This window comes from Lampetra planeri, chromosome 29 (assembly GCF_965212315.1).
Source record: "Lampetra planeri chromosome 29, kcLamPlan1.2.h2, whole genome shotgun sequence".
Taxonomy (NCBI): Eukaryota; Metazoa; Chordata; class Hyperoartia; order Petromyzontiformes; family Petromyzontidae; genus Lampetra; species Lampetra planeri.
In genome coordinates, this window is record NC_136135.1 from 7,817,790 (window position 1) to 7,843,162 (window position 25,373).

Consider the following 25,373-nt stretch of genomic DNA (forward strand, 5'->3'; position numbering starts at 1 on the left):
ATTTCCTTAGACGTTCTCCTGTTTATTTATACTGTACTGGAGGAATCCGATGAGCTATAAAGCTATTTTTCACATCTGTCCAGAAAAAAAAACACGATTGGAGTGCAAAATATAGGAAAGGTAAACAAATCACTTAAAAGTACACAGAACTCAACTATTTCTTTTATTTTACCAGGTGCATCCCGCTGAGCTTATTTTTGCACAAGCAACCTGGCCACACATGATAGCGCAATGAAGTGGCTTATCATGTTCTAGCAGCTGTTGGAATCCCAGAAAGGCCGCGTAGCTGATGGAATGTGTAAAATACACTTAAAATTGTACTGGTAGGAACGTCCTGGTTACACCAGCCCACGGGATTATTGTGTCCGTCCGTCGTGCAGGGAGAGGCTGGGTGGGGAGGGAGGGTGGGGCTGGGTGGGGAGGGTGGGTTTGGGTGGGGAGGGGCTGGGTGGGGAGGGGCTGGGTGAGGAGGGGCTGGGTGGGCAGAGTGGGGCTGGATGGGGAGGGTGGGGAGGGGCTGGGTGGGGAAGGTGGGGAGGGGCTGGGTGGGGAGGGTGGGGAGGGGCTGAGTGGGAGAGGGTGGGGAGGGGCTGAGTGGGGGAGGGTGGGGTGGGGAGGGGCTGAGTGGGGGAGGGTGGGGAGGGGCTGGGTGGGGAGGGGCTGAGTGGGGAGGGGCTGGTCACACCGTGGTGCCCTTATAAAACTCAACGTTTAACCTACTCACGCCGGCTTGTGCCCGCCCTCACAGTCGGGCATATTTGCGGAATACACCACGCCGCCGTTGACCCTGGCCATTGACCGAGCAACCCAACGTTCCTACCAGCAGCTCCCTCCGCAGTAATGTGTGCATGTCGTGCTATAGACATCACACCACATATTAGCGATTAAAAATACTGCAATAGCAAGAATTTTACGAATTGGCGCAGGATCGCGGATAATAGGAAGGATCGCGGATAATAGGAAGAGCCCCGCGCATGCGCATTGGAGTTCACGTGACGTCACGGATAATAGGAAGGATCGCGGATAATAGGAAGTGCCCCGCGCATGCGCATTAGCGTTCACGTGACGTCACGGCGGACACACCCCGGTAATCACATTTCCTAAACCGCTTAAGCGCCGCGCTCGTGCCCGTCGCGCTGATTGGCCCAACTCTTACCCACGTGTGCGCGATAAGCCAATCGGGTTAGGAACAATAAGGCGACTCCCAGTGCGCTCTACGTTATCCGAATCGTTTTTGTTTGCTTGCAGCGGGCACGGTAAGTCCGCGGTGTTTCGCAAATAATTCGCGATAATTTTCTGTAATTTTGCTGCGAAGCACGGCATCAGTTTAGCAACGCCACTTGTTTTGCATTACATTTGCTGAAATGACCCTGTTTGCGGCTTGCAATAGGTCGTACATTTTGAGGCAGATCTGTCGCCTTGCGCGTTGCGCGTGTAAGAGGGTTTATTTTTTTCGCCTGGCATTTGGGAAATTAAACAAAAGTACATTTAGGAAAGGATATTACCGAAGAGATGGAGCGATCACGTAAAAAAACATGACATTTGCAGAAGCTGAGGTGGATTATTATGCATCGTATGGTCATTGGCGGCGGCTCGGGAAGGCCTTCATCTAGCAGTGGATTGAACATGGCTGATGATGTCTACGTTTAGTTAATTAGTTCGTGATAACAGCCAACAGGTTTAAGTAAATTGCGACGTTTCAAATTAAACGTATCCGTATAAAAACATTGTCATGTAACATCCTCTGAATAATGTATGTACTTTGAAGGGTCCGTTGCTCAAAACGTCGGCTGTTTTAATATTTTCCTTGTCATGCTGTGATATTGACGAATTGTGTTGATTCTTGTCAAGTAAATCATAAGGTCTCGTGTAAGCTAAGCTAGTTCACGCCTGGATACCCATTAAACGTGGAACCGTTGCACCAACGCTTTCAACCACATCCCAGCAACCAACGTTACTCCCAACCTTTTTAATGTTTACTGGGTAGTGATTTCGATGGGCGACCACACCATGTAATGAATCGATTATTGCAGGCTGTGTGGGACAACGCTGTGGGCAGCATAAGTCTGTGCATCAAAATCCATGGTTTACTCTGCTCTCTCGCCTTCACGAACCAGCATTTAAGCAACGTTCAAGAGGGCCTTTCCACAGTGGATTAGCAAGGTTATGTACCTTATGTAACAGGTGTTGCGTATTCTTCCGTGTGTCCATATATTTCCAGAGTCGCTTGTCTTCACGTGGGAGTGAATCGGCCTCTGAACAATGGGTTTCTACACGTGCGGTCCCAATGAGGCAATGGTGGTGTCTGGTAAGGGCGTGGCCTCCCATAGACGGTCTTATTACCTGTCCCTTGTCATTCGTTGTTTTCATTTGCACTAATCACTGCTTGGTGTAGTCTGATCTATCATTAGCACGGTTGGCTACGTACGGTGCGAAACAAGGTCAACATACATGACATCTGGGGAGATTTGGTTGAGTTGGAAGACTTTGCAGGCCTTGAGTGTCCATGGAGTAACGAGGTTTGGAATGCTTTTGCTTAATCATTCTCCATTTCTTAAATCATTGAACGTTTGCACCGTGCGTAGCGAATCGTGTGATCGACAACAAACTAAACACAAAGAACAGTTCTAAAGAAATTAAGTTTTCAATTTAAGACAAACTTCTAACATTTTTATTGCAATTCTTAACTTTTTGTAGCAGATATGCCAACATGCAGGTATTGATGTTGCGACACCTTTAACAAGAGGTCATCTTTACGACCGTGGAGAGAAAATTGTGTACAGCAACAGGAATGCAATCAGGGGGTGTCTGTACGCGAGTTCTTAAAATATACCACAGTGATGGAGCACGCTGAATGCATTAGATAAGTATATTCTAAGGTTATTTCGGTAAAGTCACGTAGATCGAAAAAATAACAATAAAATAATAAAAATTAAGTAAATAAAAATATGACGTTTCGATCGCAACACAAGCGGTCGTCATCAGGAACAGGGAAGCCTCTGAGGGTGAGCTGTTTATAAAGGTTTTAGAGATGGGCGAGGCAGCTAAAGTTAATGTAGGCTGAAGGCTCTGACGCCGGTAGTAGGTCTACACCAATCAAAGCATTGCACCTCCTCCATACACCCACACTACTGACGGTGGAGGTTGACAAGATAACACAAATCAAGTCATGACCCAAAGTGGTTGATGACATCTTTCCAATGATTGCGGAGTCTATAACCATCCTCTCGGTTGAAATTGTCTCTGTGTCTGTATATATGAATGGCTTCATGAACGAATCTTTGTTGATAGCCAGTAGGCTTGCAATGTACCATCGTCTTAGAGAAATCAATTTCGTGTGAGCCAGCCGCATTAAAATAATGATCAACCACGGCAGAAGTATTGGTCCTACCGTGTTTCACATCTGCCTTATGTTCATAGAATATGAATTCCTGCAGTAACGAAAGTTTTAAGTCATAGATAAGTATAGTCGCCCATGTGGCCATTTTAATGTAAATTTTTCATGTCACAAGATGGCATTTATTTAAGTGTTTACAGCTCTTGTTTTATTTTAATTGGTGCATTCCGGGGCGTAAATTTAGTATGCAAGAGTGACCCGACAAGAGGTGGCCTAGTTTTTCACATTTGTTGTAAACTGCATTGGTCGTTATTTTTGCGGGGTAATGTTTCGTGTGTTATATGAGTAGATGATCAGCTTGATTGTCGTTAATTAGGAAATGTGGTTTATTCGCCATTCCAGATGGCCCTTTTCTTAAATCAGGTTGAACATTTTGTGAGATTTTAAACAATTGTTTGCTTAGTACCTTGTAAAATTAAAGTTGTGTTCTCATGCACTGTTTCAGAATTTGCCTTTCAGAATTTGTTTAACGTTTACTAATCATGAAAGGCACAAATGCAATAGTGTCGCGTGGATACGCTAATTCTGCAAAATAAACGCATCCACAGAATTGCATTTTTTAATATAACTTGTATGTATTGGATTTGAAATTGGATTTGCTTTCAAATGTCTGCTTACTATGAAAAATGTCACATGCCAGATGTTTTTTTATGATATGCATTGACCCTGATGTACCTTAGCATTTTCTAACAAACCACAGCGGTATCAAAATGTAATTAGTGTTCTTTTTATTCAAGTCACAAAGCCTGGCTCTGAATACACAAAGTAACATGAACGCAAACTGTAAAAAACATGACATCGTCCAGAAAACACTACTGTACTTCATTAATGTCAGTGCTGCGTATCCCTCACAGTAAAGTAGGATCACTGCATTTGTAATCGGCCAATTATTTTGTTTATTTAATGACGTTGGAAGTTCGATGAGGCTGTAGTGGTTTACACGCTGGCTTACGCCATTGCAAAAACAACATTGCAATGCAAGCCTCTTGGGCCAAAAATGTACACCCATTATAATTGGGTTTTGCAGCAGTTCCTTAAGACTCATAATCTGAAATATCATTTCCAGCAATAAACAAGAAATGTTTGAAGATGGTCGTTTTAACCCTCCCTAGTGCTTCTATATTCATCAGACTTTTGATAGCGTGTGTTCTCAATCATGGATTTCATTATAGTCTTTAATCAAATAGTTTTTGTACGTGAAATATTCTTGATGTTTTAGCTACATGACTTTGGCAGCACATTACACTTTAAAACCAAAAACACAAACACATCTTTGATTAAGTAATACAAATCTGGATCCTCAAACAGGCAGAAATGGGTATTTAAAGTGGCTATGATTACACTGAGGCCACCGGCTGATGTTTGTTTTTTAAAGGTAGTCATTAGGGAACCGTTAGTTCCCTTGAGTATACACTTGTAAAGGAGTCCCTTCGGTGTAGATCGTCGTCGCTACAGCTCCGTTGAACCCAGCCCAGCTGCACCCTGCCTTGGTCGTCTCTCTTCAGTCTTGTCCCAGCCTTGCGCCCCGAACTGAGTTCGGGCACCGTTTTATATACCCTCTGTCGGCCTCGCCCTCAATCAGCTAGTGTCCCCACGTGGACAGGCTACATGCTTGCAATCAACTCAACGTGTGCATTCCCGAATATTCTTCCGTACAGTTTCCCACGCCTACGCGTTCACTCTCAACGTGTACCCCAACCATAACTCCGATATAGTCCCCTACACCCTCCCCACTCCCCCCCGACGAAAAACATAACTGTCCCGGCTTTACAACTATCTTACACTCGGGGATGTATATAATAACCTTAGCGGAACAACTTAGTCAATAGGATTTCATAAGGGAGAAGTATATTCTCTCTGACGTTTGAGGTACGAGTTTCACAAGGGGATATCATCTGGGAGTATGGGATTATTTTACATAGTTGTTGGTCAACGCTGAACACAGGCCCCTGCAAAACGGAGAGAATGGCGTCATGACCAACAATGGCCCCTGATTTTTGCAGACATGGTTAACGCAGGTTATCCCCTAGTACGGCGATTAAAGGGGAGCATCCATTTACATCACAACACACAACCACCGGTACAGCAGCTCAACTGTCGCTCCAGATCTCAGTCCATCAGCGCGCGATCGAACGACACGCTCGCCCCGGTACTGCTCTCTCGCGTGTGCTTGGATGACTCCCTCCGTTGCCCACTTCCTCTTCGTCTTCATAAAGGTCGTGCCTGAAAAGTGGGGTTGAAAGTGCGGAAGCAGTACTTTGCTGGGGTAGACCTTTTTCCCCCACGGCTTTTGTCGCGACACCACTGGGCTCAGCCTTTATGAACCTGGGTGATCGTTTGTGTCAATGGTTCCCTATATGGTTTCAAGTGACTCGGGTGGACCACCCATTGCCGGTTGCCCATCTAGATGCGTACACTTTGCGGGCAGAGAATTTGGATGATCTCAACAGGACCTTGCCAGGGACAGTGCAATTTTGCCGATGTGCCCACACGGACCTGGGGACAGTGTAACCAGGTTAGAATCCCCCCTTTCAAATGGCACTGGCGTTTCCTTTCTATTTCGCACGCGTTCCTTTGCTGATTACGATCTACCCGATTCCTCGATTGTGGCCTCCCGAGCTTCCTGCAGCCTTTCCAGTGGCAATCTGAGGGAAGCCGGCCACGTGACAGGTTTAGCCAGGAGACCCACAAGTTTGTCTTCAATTGTTGGCTCTGCGTCTCTCCCGTACATCAAAAAGAAGGGGGAGAGCCCGGTCGACGTGTGCGGTGCTTTCCGATAAGCCCCTAAGACTCCTGGGATGTGCGAGTCTCAGTTTGTCCGCTATGGCATGACACAGCATCGCAGACAGCGTGCGGTTGAGCCATTCCACCTGTCCATTCGACTGGAGGTGGTATGGCGATGTTCACATTTTCTTTGCGCCCATAATTTTGTATACATCATGCAGTAATTTAGCCGAAAAATTTCGACCTTCGTCTGTGAGCAGTTTGTCAGGGGGGTTTTTGTACAAGGCATATCCGTGGCGAAAGGTTTATGATATAGATGCAGCCGTCTGGTCTGGCAGAGACCATCCCATGGGCTATGGAGTACAATTTTCCATCCCAACTAGTAAATATTTATTATCTCTAGGCGTTTTTGGGAACGGACCAAGAGTGTCTCGCGCAACCAACTCGTTCACCCTTGATACTGAGATTGATTGTAGGGGAGGTTGTCCAGGTTGGGAAGGAGGTTTGCTCTTCACACACTCTTGTCATCGATTTGCCGAATCCCGTACATCCTTTGTCAATAATAACGAGATTGCAACGTACATAATGTTTTTCGGTGACCCAGTTGCATAAGCTGTTCAGCGTGCACCTCTGACAACAACTGGTGGCACAGGAGAGTGGGTACCACCAAGCAGCGACGCTGCAGTTAAGGGTCCCATTTCATCAACAATCGCCATTTGTAAAATGGCGCTCCTGGCTGTGTATTCTTGGCTGTTTCGGCTGCCTGTGCGGCAAGGGACTCCAGAGAGACATCCTCCTTTTGTAAGCGGATCCATTCAGTCTGTATCAGCCGCCTTTTGCTGCGACAAATTTACTGTACACCGGCTCTAAGCGACGGCTAGCCGACGGTAACATTTCAAACACGAGCGTGGATATGATTGTGACCGAGGCTTCCGTATCCACTAACACCCTTACAGGATTTCCTCCTACCGCTCCTGCTAACACGGACGTCCCTGTGGCTGCTGCTACAACCCTTCTTGCTAAACTTTTCCATTTAGTTTTAGACGTCGGACAATTATGTCCCGTTGTGCCGCACCGGATCGCCGCGACCAAGTGGGGTGCTGGTGATGATGGTAATGAGGGTTTTGATGATGAGGTGTGTGCATCATCTGGCCGAGTGCCCGTGGTATCGCGACTGGCCTGATTTTTTCTTGGGAAGTCCTGCGTCGGTGGTCGGAGATAGCTTGCTTGTGCCGGTCGACTTCACCCTTGCATCCTCTTGTGATATGGCCCGGTTTCCCGCAGCGGTAGCTTGCAGTGGCGGCTCGGGACATTTCCACTAGATGCGGCTATTGTGAGTGACCTCTGAAAAGATGGTGTTCTAATTAAGAAAAACCTCGTCATGTTATTGGCCTTCCCGTCAAAGTGATATAACTGGCTTTTACTAACGGTAGGCATTTATAAACAATACGAAACGAAAACACAAACCACTCAAATGCTGTCCCCATGACCCTCAAGTCCACACTGCACAACTCCTTTGACACTGCCAAAAGCCTAGAGCGTGTAGGCCATGACCTGCTATATTTGTACAGTGCAACCTAGCGTTGTAATTACAGCCATGGGCACCTTTTTCACTGCACTGAATGGGTCTCAAATGGCGTGGCTAAAATGCTAAGCTAATCACAAATAATTAAGGGATATCTCTCACTCGTACGCCTTCACAGCCGCCCGAGGCACAAATCAGACTTACAGCGGTTTCTAATATAAACCACTTAAAATGTTATCTTCATTATACAGTTCACGTTGAAGGAATCATATTTAAAACATTTTAAACACAACAAAACAATTTGTAGCAAAGTATCTCCAGCTGCTTGGTGAGGCGGCGCCCCAACGCTTCGAGTGGATGAACCACGCCTGGGTAGCATTTGATCTCCGGTCGCTTCATTGCTCCTCCCCGGCCCCTCCATGGTCACTGCACCTGTAGATTGCACCTTGGGTTGGTGAACTCGCGAATGGCTACGCCATCTCCCCCAAGGTAGCCTGAAGATCCCTGGCCACTTTGGGTCCGGTGGTCGATGTTGTTCCCGATTGTTCCGTAGATTCCCGGGTTCCTCCATTCTCCGTCGTCTCCGTTATCTGCGCCGCCATGAGGATCGGTGCTTTTGCCTCATCATGTGCCCGGAGGCATCTCGTGAACCACAGCGAAGTCGGGTCGCTCTCCGGCGCGATGGGCAGTACGATTCCGCTTCTTTGGAGGAGGCCCCGTATCTTCTCCGCCACCAGCGCGTCTCTGGCCGCCTCGTCCATTCTGGGGAACGTCACCTTAGCGATTTGTCACGAGGGCGCTATGGAAGGCCATCGGCGGCTTGTTCTCTTCCCGCCGCCGGTTTGAGAACCGTTGCCTGGCGCTGGATAGCGGGCAGAAAATTTCCGCGATCTCTTCATAGGCCTGTTGTAGCGTGGCGCGCTGAGCCTCCGGGATGGTGCAGAAGGCCGTCGGAGCCCCACCATTGAGCACCGTGGGCAGTGCTCGGAGGGCCTCTTCTTCATTCCAACCCGCTGACCCTGATAGCCGCTTTGAAGTGCTTGATGAAGGCCACCCAGTTGCCTCTGGTGGCCGCAAACTCTTTGATTGGGCCAAGCCTTTGTACTCGCTCCGATGGGTCTGCGGCGGCGGTGGCTCGGGTGGTGCGGCGGCAGTCTGCGGTACAGTCGGGGACCCCTGCTGTACAGCTTGGTCAAATCCCCGCTTTCCTCGCTACAAAGAGCAGCAGCTGCTCCAACCCGTCGATGTCAGCTCGCCGCCCGCAAGGAGCAGCGAATGTTCCGGCTCTCTAGACTGTCAGTCTGCTGCATTGCGAGGGCGGTGGCTGCCCATACTGCACCTCGTCGACCCGGCCCAGTTCTCTCGTCGACGATCCTCGTTATGAGCCGATCGATCGACAAGGTGAGGCGATCTATTTTCTCTGCCAGCTGTGTCTTCACCCTTCATCTGAGCTCTCCAATTGAGCTATCTCGGGTTCTTCCGAGAACGTGGCAGCCAGCGGGGCCCGGCTCCCGCTGGTATCCGAGTCTCGGGGTCCTGGGGTGCTTAGGGATGGCGCCTTCTCTTCTTGTTCAGCTCCTCTTCGGGTTCTTTGTCGGGATGTCAAAGATGACATCCCACCGCTGCCACCAGTGTAAAGGAGTCGCTTGGAGGCATCCATTTTAACAAGGGTAAGTCTTTATTTCGGTGTAGATAGTTGGTACAGCTCCATTGAACCCAGCCCAGCTGCACCCCATTTTGGTCGTCTCTCTTCAGTTTTGCGCCCCAAACTGAGTTCTGGCTCCCTTTTATATACCCTTTGTAGGCCCTGCCCTCGAGCAGTTAGTGTCCCCACATGGACAGGCCACCTTCTCTCAATCAACTCAACGTGTGCATTCCAGAATATTCCTCCGTACAGTTTCCCATGCCTACGCATCCACTGTATCTATACATGTACCCAAACCATAACTCTGACATACAGTCCCCTTCACACTGTTGAGGCCATGTTTCATTTCTTGTGATGCTACACCAAAAAGCTTTGTGAATGAGTTAAATGATGATGTCACCCTGCTGCTCTATTTAAGACTGGGAGCAAGCAAGTGAGGGCTTCGCTATTCCGGCAAGTTGCCCGATGATGCTGGATGTAATTACCAGCGAAACGTCATGCTCAAAAATTGTAAATGTTGTGGATTCACTCTTCAACACACCGGTGGGCTAAAGTAGTGAACTATTTGTCTTTTGTCAACGTGACACTTTTTTACTGATTGGCCGTGTTGGGTGGTGGAGGGTTACGACACATTTATAAATAACGCGATCTAACCCAAAAACGTTTATTATGAAAAGCTTTGTTATCTGGCACTTTACCATCTAGAATGCTCTATTAACCGGCATCTGTCATAGACGGAAATATAATCCTTAATGTATCCGGAAAAATTTCGACAGCCATCTGCCGTGCTCTTATCATAGATCTGTTGTTTACGGAAGCTTCAGTATGTAGTCCTGACTGTTTCTCTACAATCAACTTAAAATGCTCTACAGCTGACTGGCGAGTACCTCTGCAAAAAAAGAGTAGCTTATTTATAATATCATAGTTAAAACGCAGGGTTAGTTTATTTATTGAAAAGTTTTAGGTACTTGGAAAATTTGGTGAACCATCAGTTTAAACAGGCATATGTGATTAATTGAGCTTTTGCTGTGCTATCACCAGGCTGTGGCCGTTCCCCTCCCATCACCATTACAGGTGGCCGAGTTTTTGTTTGGCCAGTCATCCAGCAATTGCAAAGGTAAGATTTCACATTTTATTTTCAGCTGCGTCATTCATTGTTAACTTATATTAGTCTCATACAACGATAAAATCCTATTTAGCTTTTTGGCTGTCTGAATTTTTTTCTTCGAGGCTGTTATCGTTTGCCTTTTATGTTGAGAAATATTACATCCATGTTATTTGAGAGAGTATTAATTCTGATGTATTATGTGGTATTTGAGGCTGTACAGGTGTCTAAAGCTGCGTTTGTAATCTGAAAGCAAAATAGCTTAAACATGATTCCAAAAGGCGCATTGAAAGAGGCACCATTTTGATAATATTCAAATTAAACTATCCCTATGCTGGTTTTGGATCGCAAGCTATACAAATTGCACCACACACCATTGTTATGGTGCATATTGTGCTCGACCTGGTTGGCAAGTAAAATCTGTTTTTTAAGTAGAATGTCTAGGGCTGAGCTCTGAAAAAATATTCCCAGACATGAATTCTAAAAACTGTTGTCAATGTGCAGATCAGATAATGTATTAGAGAAGAGTAATCAAAAGCAGAGTGCTTTGATGAAGTGGAGAAAAAAAATACTATTATACTGATAGTATTTTTTTAGGAGTGGTGTATGTAATGGTGCGTAATTAATAGAGGATTAACGTAGATACTGGTGGGCGAGGAGATGTTGATGAAAGGTGAATCGCTGTCAGGAGGGGGGCAGGGTCTTGGGGCTTAAAAAAATATTCCATGACAAGTTGAGCCCTGAAAATGTCATCGTGCTAATCTCCATAGTTTACTTGGGAATATTGCTGCCACATTATAAGACAGAAGACCTTTACTATATCTGAACGATAAGCTTCATGTCTAATGTTCCGGAATAATAAAATCATTTTGCACAGGAAGAGGTAAAAGGCAATTCAACATTCCTGAAATGAATTCATTTAAACTGTGTTGCCTTGTCCACCTCTGCAGGATTTCTCTCAACACCATGACTCTGAATGTGAGGAGCGAGAAAGTTTACACGCGACAGGGCGTGCCCATCTCGGTGACGGGAATAGCGCAGGTAATTGAGTATTTAAATGTGCAATGAGGGTTTTTATGTGATAATGGAGCAGTTGCATGTGTGTCTATGGCTGCTTGTGTATGTGTGGTGGAGTGGTAGGGTCGTGGTTAGCGCGTTGCGCTACGAACCCGATGACCTGAGTTCAATTCCCGCTCATGGCCAACACCAGTGGCGATTATCTGAACCGGTCCTGAGCCTCCCCTAGTTTGACTCTGCCTCGAAAGAGTACCTGGTGCTGTTTGTTAACATCGCCATGAGGGAGACAAAGGCAGCTGGGCATGGTGCTGACCACCCACCCCCTCGTGTGCCGAGCCGGCCTTCATAGGTGCTCGCTAACAGCACTTGCCCGAACAGTATGTTAAAGGCTATACGGGGGATCGTTGTCTTTGTTTGTATATGTGCTGAGCGGTGCTTCAGTGGAGAGTGTATCCCCCACTTTATGTGGTAGATGAGTTCCTAAAAAGCACACAAAACAAATTTGCGTAGCATAGAACGCACAGTCACCCAACCCAGAATGCACTTCATGAGACGGCTGGCTGCCGAGTAGCGCATAAAGTACATACAATAAAGTTCTTGTCCGGCCGCATATAAGTACATTTAAACCGCATATTGCTAAATTTGGGTACAAATAGGTTAGCCACATATACACAATCGCACAAAACAAACCCGCTTAAAGTGAGGGAAACGTAGACTATGCTACGATCCCATTGACCTGAGTTTCAGTTTCGGACACATCTAACATCAGTGCCATGCATAGGTAGACTCGGCCTTAAATGAGTACCTGGTGTGATGTGCAAACATTAGGGAGACAAAGGTGGTTGGGCATCGTTCTGACCACACCACCCTCATTAAAATAAGTGGCTTGGCTTAGCTTACCCGTTTCTTTGTTCCGTTTTTTTCTTCTGATTCCGTTCCAATTATTGTCATCAGAACGGAATCGATTCTGAGCGGAATCGCATCGATTCTGAATGGAATCGGAAGTAAATGGCCATGCGGGAGGGCGTTTGGTAAAGTTTTGCTGCCAGCTATCATAGAGTACGGTCGTGTTGCTACACTTCTCTGTGGTGATTACAATGTTTTTAAAAGCAACGGTGCTATGCCCCTCTAAATACAATTTAAGCTGAGCCACTTGTGCCTTCCTCAGATTCAGAGGTGAACGGGGGACCCACCCTGCAACTTTCAGACATCTCGGAACGGAAAATGGTTAATAGGAGTTCGCTAATATTACTTACTCCCATCAGTCTATTAAGATCATAGGGATATTTTATTTGCCTATATAGTGTTAATTTAGCATGGTGCTTACCGCACCGCTCTCATGTGTTGTGCCATTCTTAATAGGTGCTTTCTAAAACCACTTGCACCTACTTTTTAAAGAAGGGATCCTTGGCTTTGTATGTATGGGGTGCCTGTTTCAGCAAATGCTTTGCCCGAAGAGCAAAGTCACAGTGTGGGCTTTCAAAGCATTTAGCGTTTCACCAGTGATGCGATTATAACATCTCCTAGAGGCATAGTTTGTTTTGGAGAGAGCCATTTAAGAGGTTTTTGGTGTGAAGTTAATTTAGCCATGACATTCACTTGGGCTTACATTCGATGCAGACACTGGTTCTTTTAAGTATTACCATAGTCCCCCTATTTATGAGTAATCAAGCCAGTGCACCCATTGAATGTTTTTGAAGAAAATACTTCGTTTTAGTGACTCATTACATATTATTAATGTTCTTGACATTCGTGATATCATGCAATGATGGGTTTTTATATCTTGGTTACTTGTTTTTTAACCAATTTGTCCAATTTTAACCAGGCAAAGCTTATTAGAATGCATCAACTTAACATGGGGGGGGGGGTCTATGCTGCTTTGAAATGGTTATTTTACAGTGTTAATTTTAAGATTGTTTTTTTGTCTTGTCATCTCCTGACAAACGGTTACTTTTACCACATCATCAGGCCTTAATTTTTGCAATGGATAGTACACCTGGGCAATTGCTTGAATTAAATTGTGAGCCATTGCAGGAATGGAACAATGCAGTCTATACACACAAGCTATAGGCTATCCTTATCTCCTTTCTCCTATAACATAAAATACTCGTGGATTAAACGGTTGCAGAAGCATCACTGAACAGCAACTTATTTGAAACAAAAACAGCCTTTGTTCATACAAACGTACACCTAAGGATATTGTAAGCATTTGGCATTAATGAGCTCAAAATTATTTTGCATTGGTATACATAACAGGTGACATCACGTGGACTGAAAAAAATCTGTAACAGAAAAAACATTGCTCTTTTCTGCTTTTCACTTTACGATGCCCATTCCCGAGCTGTGATAACGTGTCTTTAATGGGTTCAACTGTGTCACAACTGTTGTATCTTGGCTCGCAGGTGAAGATACAAGGACAAAACAAGGATATGTTAGCAGCTGCTTGCCAGATGTTTCTGGGGAAAGGGGACGAGGAGATAAGCCAGATCGCTTTGGAGACACTGGAAGGACACCAGCGTGCAATCATGGGCAACATGACCGTGGAGGTGGGTTTACTTCACTTAAAGAGACTAGCTTCATCGTCACCAGGCTAGGTTACTCGTGTCTGTGTTTTAAAAGCTGCAGTTAATGCCAAAAATAAATCCCTGACTTTATTAATCACCATTATCCGTTATCTTATTCAAATTATGCATGAATAAAATATCAAAGTGCAAATTTTAATAAAGGACTAGGTTCTTCTAACCGCCAGTGAGGCATCAATAGCCTGAGCTGCCATTTTGCCATTTCTAATTAACAACCATGAACCTGAGCTGTATTGTAAGATGTCTGTTTTCCATTTAGGTAAAATGACAGATGAGGGGATTTTTTTTTTTACAATGGGAACATTTTCCATGCACGGCAGCGCGAAACGCTGTCCTGCGTGTTTCTGCTCCATCTTTCTGTTCCTGATGCTGTGCAGCTGTAATCTGCCATAGTCTTGAGACGTGTCCCAATTGCGTCACCGTTCCACCGCCGTTGTTATCTGCGAGGTCGACTGTCACTCCTTTGCTGATTCTGTCTGTCCTTTTAGTCTGGCTTCTTTTTGTTCCACGTACTTTTCGCGGCATTGCGGGCACGGGACTCGCATTCATGGTGTGGCCTCTCATTTGGCATTCTTCTGTGCAAGTGTTTCTCCTGTCTGTCTTAATTTATTTGGAGTGCACATCATGATGCATTACACTGGTCAACACACTTTTTCTGGCATAACGTATTCCAACGGTTGTAAGGTAATTTTGGGGTGCTGATTCAAAATCTGGCATCAGTTTTTGTCTATCACATCAGGTTTTTGAGATATCAAATATTGCATTTTCAATAAAAACTGCAGAAGAAAAATATTAAATAAATGTGGATATCTACATAAAATAATATTATAAACACACTATCCTAAAAATACAGCACCATATTTTAACACTAAAGCAGTCACTGACTCGCAACAACTTACAATCATAAGTGACAGTTAATTTCGGGTAAAATCAATGAAAGTGGGGTATGCCGATAGCATAAAATGAGATGTGATAGAGCAAATCTGAGATCAGATTTGGAATCAGCACCCTGAAATTAGTCTAAAACAGCTGCAAAAGTCCAGGCCAGAAAAAAATGTGTTTTTTGTGTTGACCAGTGTTATTAAACTGGCTCCTGCTTTTAGGAAATCTACAAGGATCGTAAGAAGTTCTCCCAGGAGGTGTTCCGCGTGGCTTCTTCTGATCTCCTCAACATGGGCATCAGCGTGGTGAGCTACACTCTCAAGGATGTCCGTGACGATGAGGTAAGGGTGCGGCATTTTCTTTCTGGGTTCTTGAAACATGCGCTCTCTCTGGTTCCTGTCCATTGAGTAATTTTGGTTCGTAACACTTATGTACATTTTGTAGCTTTTGACTACGATGCATACTTGGCATATGAAGTTTTAACCTACCACAGCAATTTGGTAAATAGTCACATTTATTGAAGAATAATACATTTTTTGTAAAATGTAGTTTTGTTGTATTTATTCGAACAATTCCTTTTCTTTTGTTGTTTCAGTTTAACTCCATTAACCCAAATGGAATGAAACGCACATGCTTTGCATGAACCATAAATAACACACTGTCGTGCAAATTATTCCACGAACGTATCGTGAGCGTAAGAATTGATGTTAATCTACTCATTCTTGCATGTTTATTGCGTGACTCAACTGTAATTGAGTTTATTTCATTATTTTAATCCCTTGCTTATTTCACTCCAGTAAAAAACATAATTTACTATTAGCTGATCTGTTTTACAGTATTGTAATATCAGTTGAATTTAATTTAAGTTTTATTGTATTTTTTTGCCTTAAATGTAATGAGATGCTTAACGAGGTAAATGTGCAGCTTTGCAATTTCTGGCTCATGCTGATGGAACAGCCTCCAATAGCAGGACAACGAGAGCAGTGGTTATCAACCTCTTTTGGCTCCTGTACCCCTTGTTGAATTTTGGTTTAACCGAGTACCCCCTTGCCTGACCCAACATGGTTCTGAGAATAAATTCGTGAATTGATGAACATCAATATTTGAACCAATTCTCAATTTTGTGAGGTATCCTAACTGGCTAGTTACTGCAAGCGAATAATATATTTTTTAAATGGACGCTCTGCACACGTGACGTAATTTGTTCGCCCTCGCTGGTTACTCTTGGAAACCATATTGTTTACGATCATTGAGTTTAGAAAAGTATTTTTTTATATCGTTCTATGTTACCATATGGATTAAAATGCTGTAGTCATTTTATATTCGTAGATTCATACGTGATCATTCACCAATGACTCTCGTGTATAATATAATTTCACACATTTATTAGTCACCTCACTTTGCCCCTGGGACAACGCCATCTACCCCCCGGTTGAGAACCACTGCTCTAGAGAGTCTATTTGGGCCTACCTATTCTCTATAGTAATCTAATATAATTTTGAGTGAAGTTTAATTATTCTCAAGTTGTTTTATATGTATTAAATAGTTAACACCGATTCATACCACACTTGCGGTTTAAAGTTGCGTGAGTGACAAACGCGCACACGTGCTTGCCTGTGTGATGGCACACAGGACTACCTCAAGTCACTGGGCAAAGCACGTACAGCCCAGGTGCAGCGAGACGCACGCATCGGAGAGGCAGAAATGAAGCGAGATGCCGGCATCAAGGTGGGTCGAAGCGCGTTACCAGAGAGACGCGCAGCTTAGAAAACAACCACGGAATGGGAATTGAAAGCTGCAGTATGTACGTATGTGCGTACATATGTTGAACTTCTTTCGCGCCGTACGTAGCCAACCGGTAACCATTGTTAATCATGTAATGTACATGTTTTTCATTACAAAATGTTATTCTTGGTCCATTTTTAAGACTTGCAAAATGGGCATTTGTCATGGTTTACTTGCTGAGCAATAAGCTAAAACTGTGGGAGTGTGCACTTGTTGGGATATTCGTGTCAAGGCACAAGTTGGTTTTGGGGCGTGGGGGAGTCTTTATATAGTAGTGATGAATGCGTGTGTGCGTCATCTTCCTGCAAAACATGTTGGTTTTTTTATGGTTGCCCATAACTGATAACTGACCATGCATATGCCACAAGTCACGCGCGTCCATGGGCCCTTGCAGGAAGCCATGGCGGTGGAGCAGAAAGTGGCTGCCCAGTACCTGAACGAGATTGAAATCGCCAAAGCTCAGCTCGAGTTCGAGCTGAAGACTGCTGCCTATGACATGGAAGTCAATACCCAAAAGGCACAGGCGGACCTGGCTTTTCAGCTGCAGGTGGGTATGAACAGAGAACCAAGAAGACAGACAATACTGTTTTAAAAGTTCTGCCCAATAAGCATTGAGGCAGTGCTGTTCTCCTGTTTATAGCACTGAGCCAATGGTGGACATACCACAATCTTATGTCAGAGGTGATTTAATCCACAGGACAAATGCTGTTGACTTGGCGAAAAGTTGGTATTAATTTTATCGACCTGGAAAGGATAATATGTTGAGTCAGCACCTCACCAGGATTTGAACTCGCAACCTTCTGATTGCAAGCTGCTCGTTCTACCGCCGAGCCACCGGGCTGGATCATAAAATTTCAGCACTTGAAACTTAACAATATTGACAACAATTTCATGGTTTAAAGACATTTGTGACAAAGTTATGTTATTGAAGATGGCATGCATGCGCCGCGGTGGCGAGATGTTTACTCCCTGGCCTTGTATACAGGAGGACCTGGGTTTGATCCCAACCCTGATGCGTGTATTTGGAGTTTGAATGTGCTCTCCATGGTCGCGTGGATTTTTATCTGGTTCCTCCGGGTTTTCCCTCCACATTTAGAAACATGCGTTTAGAATATTTGGCTGTGATACATTTTTACATGATTAGCCTCTTCGCTGAGCTTTCATTTGTAGCCAGGACGCTTCTGGAAAAGAGCTATATAGCTTTGGGCCTTTTCTGGTAAATTAAAAATGTGGTTAGTTTAGTTTTTAAGTTATCAATCATTCTTACATTGGAAAGGAAGGCGCAGCAAGGCGCAGAGAGGCATGATTTACGTGCTAGCTTGATATGAATTCTGGAACTGCATCATGTGCCATCGCAGGTGGCAAAGACCAAGCAGAAGATCGAAGAGGAGAAAATGCAGATCCTGGTGGTGGAGCGCACCCAGCAGATCCTGGTGCAGGAGCAGGAGATTCTGAGACGCGAGAAGGAGTTGGATGCCAAGATCAAGAAACCGGCTGAGGCGGAGAAGTATCGTTTGGAGAAATTGGCTGAGGCAGGAAGGTGTGTGTGTACGTGTGTTTGAAGAGTAGTTGCGTGGTGTTTATCACGCGACACGTATAGTTGCACCAGTCTGCATTTAATTGCTTGCGACACACTTCATTCGCAAATGTATTCGGATGATATGGGGCCTCGTTTAGGTTGACTGGGATTCCTGGCATAGTATCGGCAGCACAAATGCAGAGACGAAGGAGGCTGGGTGTGTATTTTGATGACCCCTACCAGCCCTGTGTGATTGTAAGTCATAGCAGTTTCTCTCGCACAGTACCAGCCCCGAAATTTCAATGTAATCTATCCACTGCTGGATGAAGATTTCCCCAAGCCTTTGCCACAGTCTTGCCATGCTAAATCCGCCCAGCTCCTGCACATGAGCTAATTTCACTGCTCTATCTCTGCAGTGCAACATCCTTTTGGACACTCTCCATCTTCTGGTTACCACTCCATTTTTGTTCTTGATTACCTGCCATCTATTTCAGGTGTCCTGTCCAAGTCCACTTACCTTTCTTAAGAGTCAATATGTTTTGTGTTTCCTCATCCACGTGTGTTCTTCATCCCGAGTGTCATTTCAAGCATGCACCGCTTCTTTGCACACATTTCGTCATTTGTCCATTTTCTTTGTCAGTGTATGTTAAAGATTCACATGCCATGGAAGATGATTTATCTTCATAAAAACAAATCATATCCAATTAATAGGGGATGTGGGCAAGGTTGAAATATGTTTGTAAAGCTGTGCTTGATAATGAAATTAACATACCAATGTGCCCCAAAATATATACTAAAAAGGCCATCTGCATGCATGTGTAGTGACTGACTCAGATACACTAAGAGTAGGAGGCACTCTGTTTATTTACACACCTTAACAGTTAACACTTGGTAACTACGGCTCCCAGTCCAGACAGCTGGTAGACTTCCTGACTGGCGACGCCGAGATGGTGACGACTGAGACGACGGTGAAGACTCCAGCAGCAGTACGACGGGGACCCCCCCACTCCACACGACAGCCCCGAGCTCCCCTCCCGGGGCCCTTCTTATACTGTCAGCCTGGCCAGGCTCCACCCCCGGCCACGCCCCCTTCTGGAACCTACTAGCGGGTTCTCGGTGTGCCCCTTCCGTGACCTTTCCCCTAGACCCCTCTCTGGCCTATCACGTGGCCTGCTGTCAGTCAGGGCTGCTGTAAGCTGCAGATCCCCTTCCCTGCCAGCAGCCAGCACTATGCTGCTACGTGACCGATTCTGTCACTTCACGTGTAAGGAATGCAGATTATAATTTGGCATGTTAAAACTCACATGGGTTATACGTACTACGATGGTACTTTTTACTCGTATGAATTTTTTGTATACAGTATTACTTGATTGTCGATCAAACGATTGTGTTAGTGGAATATGTCGGCAGTCCCGTAAGTGGTTAAGTTTGTATTTTTTGTTGAAGGGTGTTTGATTCATTTAGATAATATTTGTGTTCACGAATACTTTTTCTTAGCTCTTGGTATCATGTATCAAGTTTTTATCAAATCTCAACGGTCCATCACCACGGGCTGATTGAGCGTTAAAAGTGACAAAGGTCAGCCATTCTGAAAGTTTTTTTTCATTTCATTTTTCATTTATTTGGTATAGCCCTGTGAGCCATTCGGCTCTTGAATTGGGTTAAACCGCAACAAACAAAAAACAAAAACATGAACAAGGAAACATCTTAAAGTGACTGTGACTATGCTGAAACAGAAAAATACAGGAAAAAGCTGCCATGTCTTCCAGAAAAATAGCACCGTACACTAACGCTGTGCAAAAATCCCAGTGGGATGCAAGTCAAACAACAACAACAACCAGAAGACAACTTAGATTAAAGCCATCATTCTAACTCCGTACAACAACAAACAAACATGGCCAAACCAAAAAAACTTTTCGAAATTGCCAAAATAAAGCCATAAAAGCAATGTAACAGTGATCATAGGAACTGACCGAAATTTCACAATAAACGACATAAACAACATGTAGCACCAAACCCTGTAGCCATAGCTGGCTGCATGAGTGACTCCACCACAGCAGGAGCATCAGTAAGAGTATCAACATTTTTCAAATGCACCTTTAAAGATCAGCACACTAAATCAAAACACAAGATCATACGTTGCAGCTGTCATCCGGAACGAAAACATTTGATTTTAGGCCACTGAATAGCAGTGGCAGCTAGGGGTGTACAACTCCTCTAGAGCATGTTTGAGTGAAGATCTCAAAGGTAGTGTTTCAAGTTGCAGTTTATTGGCAATAGCATTCCAGACCCTGGGGGCCTCAATAGCAAAGGCCCTTCCTCCAGTATTTGTACGGCAATAAGGAATGTGAAGCTGGTAAATGAGCGAAGACCTTAGGCCACATTTGTTCTTCGAAACAGAGAGGAGATCCAGCAGGTAGTCTGCGGATTTTTTTGTAAGTGCATCGTGAATAAATAAGATCTGGTGCACAAGCCGTCGAACATTAAGAGATGTTAAGTTTGACTCAATGTAGAGATCACAGTGGTGACTCCTATATGGGCAGTTCAATGCATATCCCTGCTACCATGCTTGTGTTAATGACCCTTGGGAATTATTTATTTGCAGAGCTCGCGTGATAATGGAAGCGGAAGCAGAGGCTGAGTCCATAAAGGTAAGAGGTTTCATATTTCCTTCACCATTTGTGCAGTGCTTTTAATAAAACAGTTGAGATATGCAAAGATAACTGCACATCGTTTTTATCATTTCTGAGATTCCTATATACGTTTAGGCAATAATTAGTGCCCAGTGTATTTGGTGTGGGTGTGTGTTGGTAAATATTTGAACAGCAAATTGTGTGCCCACCCCTTCCATTGTCTCAAGCTGCACTAAGCATGCCAGCAGCACTTGTTTTGGTGGATGGTTGACGTCTTCATATTGTGTTCTGCTCCCTGTCACGTTGTGTGTGTGCACAGATCAAGGGGGAGGCAGAGGCTTATGCCATTGAGGCCAAGGCCAAGGCTGAGGCAGAGCAGATGATGCAGAAGGCCCAGGCCTTCAAGGACTATGAAGAGGCTGCCATGGTCGACCTGCTGCTGGAGACATTGCCTAAGGTTCTCTCCCACAAACAAAGTTCCCCCGTATAGCCTTCATTGGCTATTGGGGGTGGGGGGGGAAGGCAAGTGCGGTTAATGAGAACCTATTAAGGCTTGCATATCAAATTAGATGATATGGCCAGCACCATGCCCAGAGCCAGTGCTAACGTTCACACATAGTACCAGCTACTTATTTAAGGCTGAGTTGACCAAAGCAAGGCACAGGATCATTTCTGATATCGCTTTCCACCGACGTTGGCCCTGAGCAAGAATTGGAACTAAGGTTGTCAGGTTCGTAGCACTGCACGCTGACTATTACACTACTGCTCGCACACACATGCACACGTACATACACACACTGACTCAGGATCGCACGGAGATCTCGTGTAGTAAATTCCCCATTGGTGACACCTTAAATATAACATACTAGATCAAATTCATGCTTGTATTAAAATGTTTTAGGCCGAATAGCTTTATGAAAATCCCATAATAATTTACAACTTAACTGAGGGTGCACATTTATAATAGTTACTATGAATTTATTTTACAACTTCCTTACCAATAACATAAAGGAATGATTTACGGTTGTACCATTTGAGTATTACCAGTACAGTATAGACATTCTACCTCGCTGCCAAAAATTACGATGTTTCTTTGCCAGGAATAGCAGCAGCAGTAGGGAATGTTTGTTATTCTTATCGGCATTTCAGCGTTGCCAATTATGTTTATCTTTTTTTTTTCCTCCGACTCGGCGATGGCCTGCAGATTGCCACAGAGGTGAGCCAGCCACTGAGCAAGGCAAGGAAGGTGACGATGATTTCCAGCGGTGGTGGGGAGGTGGGAGCCTCAAAGCTGACGAGCGAGGTGCTGGACATCATGAGCAAGCTGCCCGAGAGCGTGGAGAGACTGACCGGCGTGAAAATCTCGCAGGTTCGGAGCGCGCCGAATTTTCTTCCGGCATCTTGCCAATGTCTGGCAGTGCTATCTGCAGAAATGGGTTTCTTTGTGCACGGTGGATGTAAAGTCGAGCAATGTGTTATTATTGTGGCAAGAGATAATTTGCCTCAACTTTATCTCGTAATAGCATTTCCTTTAATGAGTGCATACCAACACGTAACAGTGTGCAAGTGTTGTGTATGAAGAAAGGGATTTTGTGCAAGTGTTGAATATATGTTTACACTTATTTTTTTTGCTAACGTTACAAGTGTCTGAAAAACCTCTAATACACCTATTTTTTTTATATGTTGTGAAAGCCAAATTATCTTATGGTTTTTACATTTCAGAATACATTTAGATAATGAATGTTATGGGTACTGTTAAATACCCTTTTGCATGCATATAACTTTCTGTTTTTGAAGGATTTCCATATGCTCTCTTCCATACTGTCTGAATTACCTTTCCGGCCTGTAGCATTCTACCCTTCTTTCCCTCCCCCCCAAAAAAATTGTCGAGCCACACATATTTAAATAATAATTGTTTGTATATAGCGTCGTTCATGCAAATTGCTTCTCATAATTGTTGAGGAACTACATGCAAGTTCGAAGGCAGCCAGGCGGTGAGCCAGTGTCAACAGTTGTACGAGCTCTGTCGTCCTATTTGTATCAAGATGTTTTCAGCCAATTAACGAGTGTTTATTTTCATGGGAGGAAAGCGGAGAGAACCCAGAAAAAAAACCCACGTTTGTAATTATACGGTGTGAGATTTAGATGCTTTATACAGACAAGCTGTTGTTTGTCATTGTAAATGCGTCAATTGCATTCTATGAACAACCTGTTTAGTGCTAATTAAGAGCTAAATGCGAGTCTTTCTCTGTTTATTTTACAGATTGCAAGAATTAAGTGAGCGGAGCTGGATCAAAAAGAAGTCCTATAACCTGCTTGTTCTACAGCACTGTTACCTCTCATAGCTTTTATGGTCATCTTTATTGGTGTGCAGAAGCCAGATTTGTGGTTTTTGAAAGTGAGAAAAAAAATCCAGAAACATGGTCATAAAACATAACTGCAGACTATGTGATTGTTATGTTTTAACGTGGCATTTATCAACTGTGCAGCTAGTTGGATAATTATAATTACACCCACAATTTCTCAGAAAGGCTTTTATAACCTTTTACAATTTATAATTGCAGAGCCCTAACAAAATGTGTAATATGCTTTTTATATTGAAGCTTTGCCAGGAGAAAAGCAGCAAATGGCAGATAAAATCGTATTGTGCTTTGTTGATTTTGAAGTGATGGAGTATGCATTGACATTGTTTTTAGAAATCGCCTATATTTCATCACCAGGTAGTGCTAAGGCGGTATGCGCTTTAGGATCTTAGGATGGAATGCGCATTATAAATGTGAATTATTACTGCTAAAAGATAATTTATTAATCCTACATTTGCAGCCAAATTAATGTGGTGATAGGTGGCTTCATTCTCCTTTTCAATGCCATTCTGTCTCACTACACGAATCAAATGACTTGTTGCATTTACTGTTTTGTTAGGTGAATGAGGACGATGTAGAATTGAATTTGTGCTCTTTCAGAAAATTGGCGTTATGTTAAGAAATCTGTTTCTCGCATCCATTTCAGACTTGCCCTTCCGACATATTCTGGCCATCATTGTGTGGCTTTATTTGGTCACTGGAGGGCGCCCGTGATGCTTAAGAAATTACACAATCGTGAAGAAGAGAGTTATAAACAGTAACGCTAGCCATTTACCTCGTCATAATTGTAATCGAGTTTAGCTCTGGCGCGTGACCGAATAAGTATTATTGGTTTTGTCAAAATTTGTTACTTCATATTTTAAAAAATAAGGTCTTAAGATGTCATTTTCTGCGTGTTTTGTGTTTCTGTGCCCCTTTGCTGCTGTTTTAATGGCTTGCAGAGGTTTTTTTTTTATTGGGTGATCAGGAAACCTATGTCCAGGTGGTGTAATACTTGGTAACAGCTGAATGCTCTAGCGTTGAGGGAGGTAATTGCAGTGTGCGGTGGCATCAATTGAATTGTGCATAATGACCTTTTTACCTTGATTTGGAAATGTCAGTCGATTCAAGTTTAACTCAAGAATGTGGTTTTTGTTTTAATCATTTAAACTTCGTAATAAGTAGGTGGATTTCTTAAACATTGTGTGTTTAGACATAGCCATGATTGAGTATACTCACATATTTAAAGGTAATAACAATGGACTGCAGGATTGTAACGTTACTTCTGTGTCTTTTGCCAAAGGAGCAGTTTCAAGCACCAGGTGTTGCCAGGAAGTTGAAAATGAATCGCCGCCTGCTTCCTGTGCATTTCAAATGACTTGTAGACTACATTGTGGTGTTGGCAAACTTGACACCACCCTAAGGCCTGCAACATCAAGTAAATCAACTGCGTTTTGCAGCTCTGGAATAGAAATATCATAGCCGCAACAATTTGCATGTTTGAGAATACATTTTCCCCTTTTTTCTGACAAAACAGCTGTGTTAAGATGTTAAAACACCAAACTGAAACCTTTTATAAGGAATCATGTCTGCATTAACCACGAGACTTGTGGTCAAAATGCAAACACAATACATACTCTGATAATATATGCATTGTTTTTTAATCAGTTTCACCTAGTGTGGACCCATCAGTTTCAAAGACAATGCATATATTATCAGTGAGTTTTTTGTTTGCATTCTGACCACAAGTATTGTTTCAGTTTGGTGTTTTAACGTCTCAACACTTGTTTGTTTGCCAGAAAAAAGGGGAAATCCTATTCTCATATTTTGGTACTGGCAGAGGAGGTCCCATGAAATTTGCATGTTTGTGTGTTGAACACGTAAGGTTGTATGCATGTGTTTGCTAACACTAGACTAAATATGGTGTTCACCAACCGACTTAAACCATATGTGCCCTATCACTAAAACGTATTTGCTTAAATGTTAGTGGAACTTGTAGTATTTTTTTAGTTTAACACGTAGGCTTTGTATTATGCAAGTGCTTGCATTGTGTTTTGTGTATTTTGAAGTCTTGTAGTGGCTGAAGTAAACCTGTAGTAAAAACTATACAAGTGCATTTGTGTTGGGTTATGTTTCAATTTAAAGGAACTTGTCACCAGTATATGTTTGCAATCAATGGGTGTACTTGGCAACGTGTGAAGACCCCCGGCCCAGGCG

The 25,373-nt window shown here is 43.9% G+C and overlaps 1 protein-coding gene across 1 annotated transcript; it reads left to right on the forward strand.

Moving 5' to 3' along the window:
• Positions 1-1,144: 1,144 nt before the first annotated feature.
• LOC144728652 (flotillin-1-like) lies at positions 1,145-25,270 on the forward strand. Its single transcript, XM_078608226.1, has 13 exons — positions 1,145-1,256; positions 2,222-2,308; positions 10,333-10,408; positions 11,347-11,437; positions 13,816-13,959; positions 15,099-15,218; positions 16,510-16,605; positions 17,057-17,209; positions 18,021-18,202; positions 20,787-20,832; positions 21,134-21,271; positions 22,019-22,183; positions 23,078-25,270. Exons 2-13 carry the CDS (start codon positions 2,263-2,265, stop codon positions 23,093-23,095), a joined length of 1,275 nt encoding a protein of 424 aa, XP_078464352.1. The 5' UTR covers positions 1,145-1,256; positions 2,222-2,262; the 3' UTR covers positions 23,096-25,270.
• Positions 25,271-25,373: the final 103 nt, after the last annotated feature.